The sequence below is a fragment of the Vombatus ursinus genome, unplaced genomic scaffold (assembly GCF_900497805.2).
Source record: "Vombatus ursinus unplaced genomic scaffold, bare-nosed wombat genome assembly UNPS02014798.1, whole genome shotgun sequence".
Classification (NCBI taxonomy): Eukaryota; Metazoa; Chordata; class Mammalia; order Diprotodontia; family Vombatidae; genus Vombatus; species Vombatus ursinus.
In genome coordinates, this window is record NW_020954576.1 from 77,859,858 (window position 1) to 77,871,932 (window position 12,075).

At 36.0% G+C, this 12,075-nt stretch overlaps 2 protein-coding genes across 4 annotated transcripts in view; both read right to left on the reverse strand.

Moving 5' to 3' along the window:
* Positions 1–8,329, reverse strand: part of LOC114049470 (kinesin-like protein KIF28P) — a 59,108-nt gene extending 50,779 nt beyond the window's left edge. Inside the window, 2 exon segments of the mRNA XM_027870710.1 lie at positions 3,390–3,584; positions 8,285–8,329. Coding sequence (XP_027726511.1) covers positions 3,390–3,584; positions 8,285–8,329 — 240 coding nt within the window.
* A 974-nt stretch (positions 8,330–9,303) lies between these two features.
* Positions 9,304–12,075, reverse strand: part of LOC114049663 (protein ELYS-like) — a 127,625-nt gene continuing 124,853 nt past the window's right edge. For all 3 annotated transcript variants that reach the window (XM_027870968.1, XM_027870969.1, XM_027870970.1), the window contains exon 36: positions 9,304–9,645. In XM_027870968.1, the coding sequence (XP_027726769.1) occupies positions 9,453–9,645 (193 nt within the window). In that variant the 3' untranslated portion in view covers positions 9,304–9,452. The remainder of the gene's footprint in view (positions 9,646–12,075) is intronic.

Sequence of the window (12,075 nt, forward strand, 5' to 3'; positions counted from 1 at the left end):
GTCCTCCTGACTTCAGGGCCAATGCTCTATCCACTGCACCACCTAGTTGCCCTCTTGTTTTCTCTTTTCTAGTGCCAAGTAATTCTCCTTGGCAGAGAAAACATAAGCAAGGTGAGAATTAAACAATATTGCCTTCTCTGTTTTTACTTATCAATACCATTCTTTCTGAGAAATAGTCCTTTCCCTTCTTTAATCCTTCTCTTTCCTCCAACTCAGAAAAAAAAGGACTATCTTTTCATTGTCAGCTTTCCTTGTCAACTTCACCTCATCATGTGACATTTCTGACATTTTCACAAGACTGTGCCACACTAACATTCATTCTCTTACCTATATTTGCTCCTATCTTTCCTACACATCTTTAAAAAATCTAACTTGCTTGGTAAGTTTTATGCATTCCTTGCATTCAATTGATGGCAGTGAGGAAAATACAACCTATGCCCCTGTGGTCTTCAGTTTATTGCCTAAACTTTGTAGCTTTGGTAACACTTTCTAGATTCCTTCTAGAAATATCATTTGTGCCCACATGAATCACTGGAAGCCGATAGTAGTCATCTGTTTTGAGAAGCCTTGGGAAATCATAACATACCACAAGTATCCTGGGAAGACAACAGACATCTCTATTGCTATTAGGTTGTCAAAGAGCTGCCGCAGTACAGGGAATCATCACCACTTAATCCTTTTCCTCCTCCTCTTTTTCACCCCTACTAGATAAGAACTTCTATGGATCTACTTTATCATTTGGAGGCAATACCACTATTTCCTCCTGAGAGGATCTAGCTCCTTCTCCATGAAAAGTTTCAAATTTGATTTTTGGTTTTTTCTTTTTTAAGCTCTAAGGATCACTGTCCTTTTTCTCTTCATCCTCTGCTGTGAGACATTCTTCCACTCTCCAACCTTCTGCCAAGATTCTGCCACTTCAAATCCTCCCCCCCCTCCACCCCAAGTCTTTGTTTTTTAAAGAATACTTCATTGTCCCTGTTAACGGGGAGTGTGGAAAAATGTCATTTCACTTTCTCTTTGGGGAGGCAGATCAGCTTATAAGCAAAATATAGATAGTAGTTACTTGAGTGTGGCAGAAATACAAACAATACTCAATATAAGGCATTGCAAAATTTTCCATTTCTATAATGAATAGGAATCTTGGCCTTGCTTTTAAAATGACTTAGGAGAGCTTATACTTCACCTTCTAAGCACCTCATTAAGTCTTTTAACAGGCTTTTATCACCTCTTAAAAATTTGAACTCTCCAACTTGCTTTTGTTTCCGTAACAACTTTACAGTTGTGCTCTATTTTTTTTCCCTTTTCTAACTTATCTCATACTTCTTTCACTATTTAATTTACCAATTTACTCATTTATTTTCTTATATTGCCAACCATCTTCTTGAATTCTTCTCTTCAGGTCCTTTTGCCTTAATCCTTTTCTTTCTTCAGGTGGAGAACTCCTTCAGATTAAGCCCTTCTCTTTCAATTTAGGTTATTCTCCTTATTTATCCTCAAATTCTCCCAAATTTAATCCTTGTCCTTCTGCAGAAGTCCAGACCCCTCCAAACCACTATTTCCTTACTCCTTTTCCTACAACTTTCTCTCAAAGAATCAAGGAGAATCTAGACCTAGACTTACTTTTTAAAACTGCTCTTGACAAGGTTCCTAAGAGTCTCTTAAATCCAAAGGATCATCTGACTTCTCTGTAATTTGTGATACTATAGACTTTCTAGACTCTTTTTTCTCCCTTTAATTTTTACAACTCTGCTCTCTTGGTTTTCCTGAACAGTGCGTTTCTGCCTGGGATCACCATTTCATGCCTAGGGCCGGGGTCGGGAACCTGTGGCCTTCTAAATCCTTAAATGTGGCCTTTTGACTGAATCAAAATTTTACAGAACAAAAAGAACAGGCTTAATGAATGCTTTACCTGATTGCCCTTCCTTATTTCCTTTACTCAATTTATTATTCATCTAAGTGTCTATAGATTTTACCAAGTCTCCAAGTGTCTAGACTGAGTGTCCCACAAAGGATATGAACACAGGAAACAAGGATGAATAGAAGAGGAATAAAATGGAGAAAATGAGGATTACAAAGATGAGGATGATTCAGAGCAGGAAGATAAGGACAGACAGAAAGTAATGGAAAAGTAAAAGACCCAGAGAAAGAAGTCAAAGCTGACAGCAGGCTCCGTAAATCTGGAATACAAACAACACCTGGCCAAAGAGGAAGAGAATGAGGCAAACTGGCTAATCACTGTGATGAAGAGAGAAAAGGTACTTTTGCCAGGAGCTTATATACATCCCAAAGAAACTAGCAGTGAAAAAAAAGCCTGCAAAAAGACATTGAGGTCAGAAGAGATGATGTCCAAAAACATGCAAAGCACTCACAGAAGCTGAGAACTCCATGCCTACCTACTCTTATTTATGGGATGTGGAAGATCTTGCCAACCTGCACTCATAAAGCAAAGATTTCATCCCCTAATCTTTCTCCTCCCCCACCACTCAAGCTTAAGACTTCTGGCTAAGCAATTTTCCAAGGAAGGACCCCTGTGGCCGAAGCCTAGAAGGCTTTCTGCCTTGACTGCTTCCCAGTTGGTAGAATGATGAAGCTCAGATATGAGTATCCTTTCTAGTACCCTCCTAGACTCTAATAGTACCCAGGGTGATTGAAAGAAGCAAAAGCCTGAACAGCCCAGGTAGAAATGGACCTGGGGTATGTGATCCTAGGTGTTGTTCATACAAAGTTAAAAAAAAAAAAGTCTCTTGCCCTCAAAGAATTTATATTCTGCTGGGGAAGGTGGGAGAAAGAAGTGAGGTAGGGAAGTAATGAGTCTCACTTAATCCAACATACTTCTTTTGAAATTGTTTTTGGAGTCAATTTAGGGGTTATACAAGGAAATGAGTTTCATTACTTTATAGCCATTCCCTTTTTTTTTTTAAACCACAAATAGTTATTATCCTGTTTGATCATCCATCTTTTTCACCACACTGAACCAGGAGTGAATTTTGTGTTTTGAAAAATCATATCAATCCTCAAATGATGACGATTGCTACAATAGAAGAAATTTTAAAATATGTATTGCTAAAAAGTCTATGAGGGAGGGGCAACATCTTTGTTGTTTTCATCTTCTCTAGTGCCTGAACAGTCCTTTCCATAAGTAGATTTTGGATGCAATTACAAATGTTCCAAAAACATGTAGAACCATGGCAATATTACAGGGATAAAGATTTATACTCTCAAGACAACTACTTTGAAAGGCATCATTTATTTGGATGCAGGAAATATACAGTCTTACCATATCTATAATTACCAATATGTATTGGTAAAATTGTCAAAATCTATTTTTATCTTATATCAACATTTTGTAGATGTTAAAAAAAAAGAAATTTCATTTTAAAACAATTTACCTGGCCTGCAAATTCGCTGTTAGGACCGGTTGAAATAAGTACACCATCTTTGTCCCTTTGAAAACCACTGTGAGACCAATATGCCAAATCAAAAGTAAAAATTTTTATGTGTTCTGGGTTCTTGGGGTCAATATATAGTGGTGGTAGTCCCAGATTGCATTGAAATCACACATTGCTTCCTGCATTCTTCTCTCGCTAAAAGCAAACCAGAAACAGTCTTAGAATAATTACAGATAGCTTTTTATTATCTAATTAAATTTGTATTTATTTTATTTGTAGCTAATAATGCAATATACCTGAAATCAAGTCATAAGTCCCAGTGACTGAACAATAAGCTTGTTTTTCTGAAGATGCATTCTTCTTTGTTGTTAGAAAAGGTGAATATTTTTGTGCTGTCTCAGAGTCTTAGACAGGTTTTGTCTTGCTTTGTAAATTCTTAGACAAGTGACTCACTTGTCCTATCCCCCACCCAAATTAGGGATATAGACATTGGGGCCTCTTTTGTTTTCTATTGCTAAGCACAAAATCACAATTTCAGAATTGGAAGGGATCAAGGCTGTGTGATGCTTGATTAAGAATTCTCTGTATAAAATGCCTGAAAAGTGATGATCCAGATTTTGTTTTAAGGCCGCTAGTACAGAGAAACAAAATATTTCCTAAGACCATTTGGATAGCTCCATTTATCTGGATGTTTTTCTTTTTATCTTAAAATTTGCCTCATTGCTCTTTCCACCCATGTTTAGTTTGGCACTCCGGGTCCAAAAAGAGTGTCCATTATTTTTCTTCTATATGACTGCCCTTCATACTTGAACACAGCTATCATGCTGCTCTCTCCTAATCTCCCATGATTTCTCTTGTTTGGGCTAAACATTCTTAATTCCTTCAATCCATCCTTACATAACATAATCCTTAGACTTCATCCTGGTGGTTCTTCTTTGAATACTTGTTTACCAAAGTCCTTCCTTAACGTGGCATTCAGAAATAAATATATTCCAATTGTGGTCTGACCAAAGCAGAGTATAGGATTATCAATTTTCTAGACTTGTAGCCCATATCTATCAGATCAAGATCACATTAGGTTTACTGGCTGCCATATCAAATTATTGACTCGTTGAGCTTTCAGTTCACTAAGACCACCAGATCACTTTCAGAAAAACAGTAATCTAATCATGCACAGACACCCTCTCGTCTCCATTACTTTTTTTTTTTTTAGGCAGTGGTGGTTAAGTGACTAGCCCAGGGTCACACAGCTAGTATCAAGTGTTCGGTCTGAGGCCAGATTTGAACTCCAGTCCTCCTGACTTCAGGGCTGGTGCTCTATCCACTGCACAACCTAGCTGCCCCATCTCTATTATATTTTATGCCTGCCCCATGTCAAGTTCTTTTTGGACCATGGCTCTGTCATCCAATGCATTAGCTGTTCCAGTTAATTTTTTGTAATCTGTGACCTTGATAAGCATGCTTTCTATGCCTTTACTTGAGGAAGAGAATCATAAAATTTAGAGTTAGGACTCCATTCTTTCCATTCCCATACCCCCAAAGGAATCCCCACTATAACCTGTCACAAGTGGTTATTCAGCTTTAGTGTAAGTCTCCTAAGAGCTTTCCTAAGAATCCACCACCTCTTGAGGCAGCCTATTTTATTTCTGAATGCCTTTAAGAAGTTTTTCCTGATACCAAGCTTAAATTTGCCCCTTTGCAACTTCCACCAATTTTAGTATTTCCCTGTGAGGTTAGAGAGGACAAGTATCATCCCTCTTCCACATAACAACATCAGACAGCTATAATGTCCCCCCAAAGCCTATTAACACCCTGTATCCACAAGTGGTCTCCCATCTAAATACTATGCCTGTGTATCTTCTCAGATCCGTCACATTTTGGGTAGCATAACTATAAATCAGACGTTTATTGAAAACGTTAAATAGTATAACAGGGTCAAACATAAATATTAATTGCTGAGTTACACAGCGCTTTAAGGTTTAAAAAGTGCTTTAACACTGCATAGATTATTTATGTATGTATGTATAAAATTGTCCCCCCATCTTACAGATGAGGAAACAACTTCAAAGACTGTGACTTCCTCATGTTGACTCAATGCCTTCTCCCTCTTCCCCCTTCTCTAAATATTTTTTGATAGGCACAAGAAGTTGTTTAGGAGCTGGATGGAGTGAAATTATATTGTGTAGGCAAACTACACAAGGTTTTGCTTTACCATAGCCTATAATTCTCTTAATCAGTTTTAACCACAATTTTTTTTTTTTAACGTAAGAAAATAGTCCTTTGTTAAGAATGGCAGCTATTCTTATCTGATACAGTAACTCAGATCCCACTGGGCTCTGACTGGTGAGCTTTCACCCTTTCTTGTTCAGTTTCAAGCCTGCCACTTTTCTGGTCATCAAGGTCAATGCCACCTATTAGAGCTTTCTTCTCCGTAAAATGGAAGGGCCCACCCCTGTGGCCTTGGGCTCCAGTTGAGGAGCTTTTACCTCTTGTCTCATCCTCAGGCCCATGACCCTAGTTCCTAGACTTCTTCCTACTATTCTGATTAAGAGAATCACTAGGTACAAAGGAGCTTGTACCGTTTGACTGCCTAACCAATTTAACTTCAACCCACCTTTCTCCTAATCAACTTCCTTCTTGTACTTGTCAAAAAATAGGGAAGAGGGAGGGAGAAGCCACTGAGGCAGAATACTAAATGTCTTAACATTTGTTGTCAGACCCATCCACTCCATTTACCTGAGATTTATTACAACCCAGGATTACCTTCAATTACAAGAGCTTTTCAGTGCCACTTTTTTGAGTGTGGAGGGGGTAAATTACTCTTCAATTAGCAAAAGCAAAGATGATAATCATCAACCTGTGATTTGATACTGTACTTACCCAGATTCTTAAAATAACAATCATTTAAGGCAGGGACTATCTTTTGCCTCTTTTTGTATCCTCAGTGCTTAGCAGTGCTTAGAACATAGTAGGTACTTAATAAATGTTTACTGATTAATAATAAAAGCTGACTAAAGAATTTTAAGGTTTGTAAAGGAGATGGAATGATATAGAGCTGGCCTCATTTAAGACAAACAAGTTTCAAATCTTGTCTCTGATACATACTGGCTGTGTGCTGCTTGACAAATCACAGCCTCTCAATGCTGTAGGCAACTTCATATAATCTGTGTAAATGAGATAATAGAGGAAGGTTTCTCACCCAAGACCTACCTGCGAAGATGACATCACTAATTCAAACAGATAAAAAGAGGTTTTCAAAACACTTTACATAACGTGGCAGGTATAGTGGACAATTCACTAGACTTGGGAGTAAAGAAGATAATCTAGGTTTGAATTCTGCCCCAAACACCCTTCTGACCTTGTGCACGGTCACCCAATGTCTCTGTGCCTCAGTTTCCTTTCCCCACAAAATATGTACATTAGCACTTGGTCCACAGGACTGTCCTGAGGATCAAATGAAATAAATATGAGGTGCTTTGCAGATTTTCGCATTACATAAATATGAATTATTACCATCTTAACATTTGATTTTCGTTAACAATCCAATGCAATGGGCTATCATCACCATTCTACTGATGAAGAAAGAGGCTGATAGACCAAGGGCCTTAATCAAAGTCACACAGACATTAATTGCTTGAGGGAGGCTCCAAGTGCAGGTCTTCCAGATTCTAAGTCCAGCGCATTTAATAGTTAGCAAAATGAGTCATAGAGGAATTTAACTAGGTAATTTCTTGGTTGAGCTCTTTATAACTATGGTTCAGCTTTGTTTGACCTCTCTAGGGTTAACCTTTTCCTAGATTTTTTTTTCTTAAAATGTTGTTACATTTCCCAATACATATTTTTCCACATCTCAGAGGGGCTCTCTTATGACAAAGGGGGAGAGAGGGAAGCACAGTTCAAACACATGCACATATGCCAGAAATGACTACAACAATGTAAAAACAACAGAAACTGATGTGAAATTATGACCATTCTTAACTCCAAAAAATGATATCCTTTCTTCTCGTAATCAGTTCAAAGGTTCCTTACAATAGTATGTCACAGTGACAAGGTATTATATAATTACTGAGAAAACTGACATTACTAAAACCAGTAAAACAAAATGTAGTTTTATGAAAAAAGCTGTAACAACTTTTACTTTCAAAGTACTTACTAATACATTTTACTCAAATAAGTGTTCTAGCCCCAAGTTGGAAATGTGGCATGCGGCAAATTCTCAAATCAAATCAACATTTTCTAAGGACAGTCTTTTAATAAAAAATTTTTTGCAAGGCATGTTAAGTTTTTATGATTTACTAAAAGAGCATAAAATTGGTTAATTTGATTGTGTATGATCCACTTCTGGACTAAAAAAACAAAACCATGGAAAGAAAAATTTTCATCCCACAATTTTGTTTTAGAAATCCTACTTTAACATATTGGAAAGAGTGTCTTCAGATATTTCTTTATATCCAAAAAATTAACTTGACAGACTGACATTAGATTACTTTCTACTGCGTTACTTTTTCTAGTGAATATACTTGTGTTTAAATAAATTACAGAATCACAAAAGAGGAACGGTAGAAGGGACCTCAATGGTCATCTGGTTCAACTCATACCAGAAAGTAAATCCCCATCATGATTCCTGATAAACGGTCATTCAGCCTCTTCCTGAAGACTTCCAAGGTTAAGGAATCCACCTTCCCTGAAGTAGCCCAATTTATTTTTCAACAATTCTAATTGTTAGCAAGTTTTATCTGACATTAAGGCTAAAAGATGCTTCTGGAAGAAGCTACTCAGATAATGTGTATAAACAAGTCTAAGTCATCCAAAAAAACTGCTTAAAGGGAAGGCTGATCCCTGCTACTATTAAGTCAAAATCAGCATGAAACTTTTGATGGGCACAAAGTACTTACCTGATTGAAAGGCCGAACTCGAACTGCAACTTTTACGCTGTCCATGCTTGCCATTTCAATTATCTTTTTATGGTATTTGGGAGAAAAACAGTTAAGAAAAGCACTCCTAACTTACAATAAGCCAACCAGGTATTGAGATATCTGCCAACCTTCTAAATGATTAATTTTTAATGGAGTCATTATAAACTATCAATTATGGGCTATAAATTATTTATAGGCAATCTTCTATAACTCTAGTTTATTCATGAATTCTGGATCACCACCAATTAAGCTTTGCTCAGATACATTCCAGAGACAAAAGGGTTTTGTTTTTTTAAGTACTGCATTACCTGTACTCTCTCAGTGAACTGAGTTAACATTTTCTAGGCTTTTCTACTGTGTCCATCAGCACCATTCTATTGCTCCTGAACAAAGGGCTAAAAATACTATGTCTCTGTAGCTCTGCAAGAATATAGACGATATAAGCTCCTTAAGTGCAAGGACAGTGAAACGAGTATTTGCATTTCTTAAAATACTTAGCACAATGCTAGACATAAAGTATAATGTTCAATGAACTGCAATTGTAAAGTGGGGGAAAATTATTTCAAACCTCCTCCCCTACCCTTTCCCATGTGTTTTTGTGGAAATGCTAGTGACCAATGAACTAGCCAGTTTAATAAGGATAACCCGGCCCTGAATGATTTAAGCATTTGAAAATGCAAAGTCTAAGTATGTTAAATTAGATATGCCACTGTATATGGTAACTACTGTATTACTTAGGGATTTGAGTATGTTTTTAAGAGAAATTTAAATTCATAAATTAATGAGTTGTAAAAAAAAAATGAGTATTATCTACAAAATTATACCAGTAATACACATTCATCTTCTTTCAAAAATTTGACAACATATTGTTAAGTATACAGTTTATTTAACATTCCAATAATAAGCTGTATTTACATATTATATAAATGTATGAAGTCTTAATATAAAATAGAAAAAACTGTATGTGACTGAAGGAATCACACTCCATATGGAGTTACTTTACTTATTGAAGACCATTTATTTATGAAAATTTACAATAATTTATATAAATTATTCTTTTCCAAATTAGATGATTTTTAATAATCCACACAATTCTGATGACTTTACAAACTGGGGTGGGGTGTACATTAAAAACTTGAAAAAAAAATTACAGCATCTTCCTGCGTAAAACTTGCTTTGGAAAGGAAGACAGTTTCCTTTTGCTCCTTCCAAGAGTTTTTTCTGTTGTTTCTGTAGTTCTTCTTGGTTTGCTCTTAGGTGCATCAACTGGAGTTGCTAAGGGAGAAATCAGCTTGATTTCCACAGGGGGAGGTGACCAAGAACTTTCTTTTTCTGTGGTTCTGGGAAGAGGAAGAAGAGAAAAATGTATTAAGGTGAAATAGGTGAAATATCTTATCAAATAGAATTGTCGTGTGGGAAAAAAAAAAGAAATTCTGGAATTTTAACATAACTGATCACTACTGAATTTACCTTTTGTTTCCTTAATTTTTATTAATTAATACTATCATACAAGCAAAGACTTGGTCAATACCTTTCTGATTCTGCAATCTGTAAGCAATTAGCAGCACTAGTACAGAACTAAGAGGGCTTTCTTAGAACAGGCGTAACAAATGTCCAATGGGAGCAAAATTTCTGCTCAATTACTTTGTACGTTCTATTTTATTTACAAATATCTACATGCCATTGAAATATTTCTCACATGTATAAATATACATATTAGAAATACGGAGATAACAAAATAAACATCTTAGAAATGGCACTAACGAAGAAGGGAAAATCTGTTAGAGGCTCCATAGGCATCAATATGGAGATTTGATATGACGAGATGGCAAGCTGTACACATGCTCTTGAAGCATGATACAGGGATATGACAAGAAGGCAGGTAGGTGGCATAGTGGGTACTAGAGTAGGAGTCAAAAAAACCTAAGTTCAATTCCTATCTCAGATACTAGCTGTATGATCCTGGGTTAGTCATTTAACTACTCTCTGCCTGTTTCCTCATTTGTAATTTGGGGATCATAATGGTACCTATTCTCAGGACTGTTGTGAGGATCAAATGAAATAGCATATAAAGTGCTTTGCAAACCTTTAAGTAGTAATATAAATGCCAGGTATTTATTATTAGAAAGCCTACTGAAATGCTTTAAAAATGCAGTCATTACATACATAGAAACAGAAGACACTGATCAAAGAAACCTAAAAAAAAAAAAAAAGAACCAGAATTTTATGACATAAGTGTTCTTATAGCTTTTTCCATCTAAAGGGTGTGTTTTTTTGGGGGGGGGGAAATGAAAATTGAACAGTTCACTTTGTTGATGGCATAGATTTTTAAATGGATGTTTGTAACCATGCTTTTAAGATTAATGAGGGGTTCCCATGTAGGGATTAAAAACAGCATAAAAACATGCATAAACATAGAACAGCATAAAAGAATGTGACATTCGACTAGAATCATGCTAAAAGGATTAAGAAGGCTCAATAGATAATGAAAGAAATAAGAAAAATACTTAGACAAAACTTTAAAACCCACTACTATGAAGTAGAGTCTAAATAATGATGAATAACATTATATGATGAATAACAGATGAATATGGAAATAGGGTCAGGAAGAACACTTTATGGCCATAGATCTTTACACAAGAGATGTGTAGTTTGAAGTGAATTTGGGATTCCAACAGAATGGTAACACCACTTGCCATTCATCTTTGAAAATCCAGCCTAGGGATGTAACCATCTTAACAATATTGAAACTCTGCAGGATTCTAATGAACTCTGTCTTCATACAACTTAAATAATAATCTGAAATCCTCAATTACTGTATGAAGTGCCAATCCCTTCCTCCTTCTACCTCTTACTAGGATTTTAATCCCTTATTAATCAACCTTACTAATCTTGGTCCAGGCTGTTTCAATGTGTCTGGAATGCCAATTTGTTGTAAATACATTTTCCTTTCACCCTGATCTCTTTTACTTGCTCTCCTATGTCTTGCAACACAAACTTGTGCTCCCCCTAAGAAAATTACATTGTTGGCAAATCATCAATATTTTTGTCAGCTTCATTGGTGACTCTAATCTCTCATGTTTGTAATTTTGGTGTTATCTTTTACTTTTCCTTGTCATATCTAAATAATTATTGTGACCTTTTCCGGTCACAGTAAGACTCCTTTTCAGGCATTTCATTTTAAAAATATTTGTTTTTAAAACTTGTCATTATTTTTGTCTATTATATCATAAACTGTTACTTTCTCTCATAATAATGCAAAGTAGGAAAGCAAAACTAACTAATGTAGTAAAGGTTATGTCTATGTGACCAACCATGTTCTGAATCTGACCTTAGGATTCTTATTTCAAGTTCAGTTGCCTTTTGGTGTTGTTTTAATTTACACTATCACAGCCATTGTGTATATTGTGCTCCTGGTTCTGCTTACTTTGTCTGGATCAATTCATACAAACATTCTCAAGTTTCTCTAAATTCCACATTTGCCATGTCTCACATTAAATTTCATATTCATTAAGTTTTTTCTCAACAATTTCTCAATTGATGTGTGCTCAACATTGTTTCCAATTTTTCTGCTAACACAGAAAGTGCTGCAATGCATTTCTTGATGATGAAATAAGACTATGCTTTTTGTTTCTGACTTCTTTAGGGGTATATCTCCAGTAGACTGATTGCTGGGTCAAAACGTACAAGAGACTCACTGAATGAATTCACAAATCCACTAATAATCCGCTAATAAGCAAAGCTAATATTCCACAGCCCATCAGCAATGA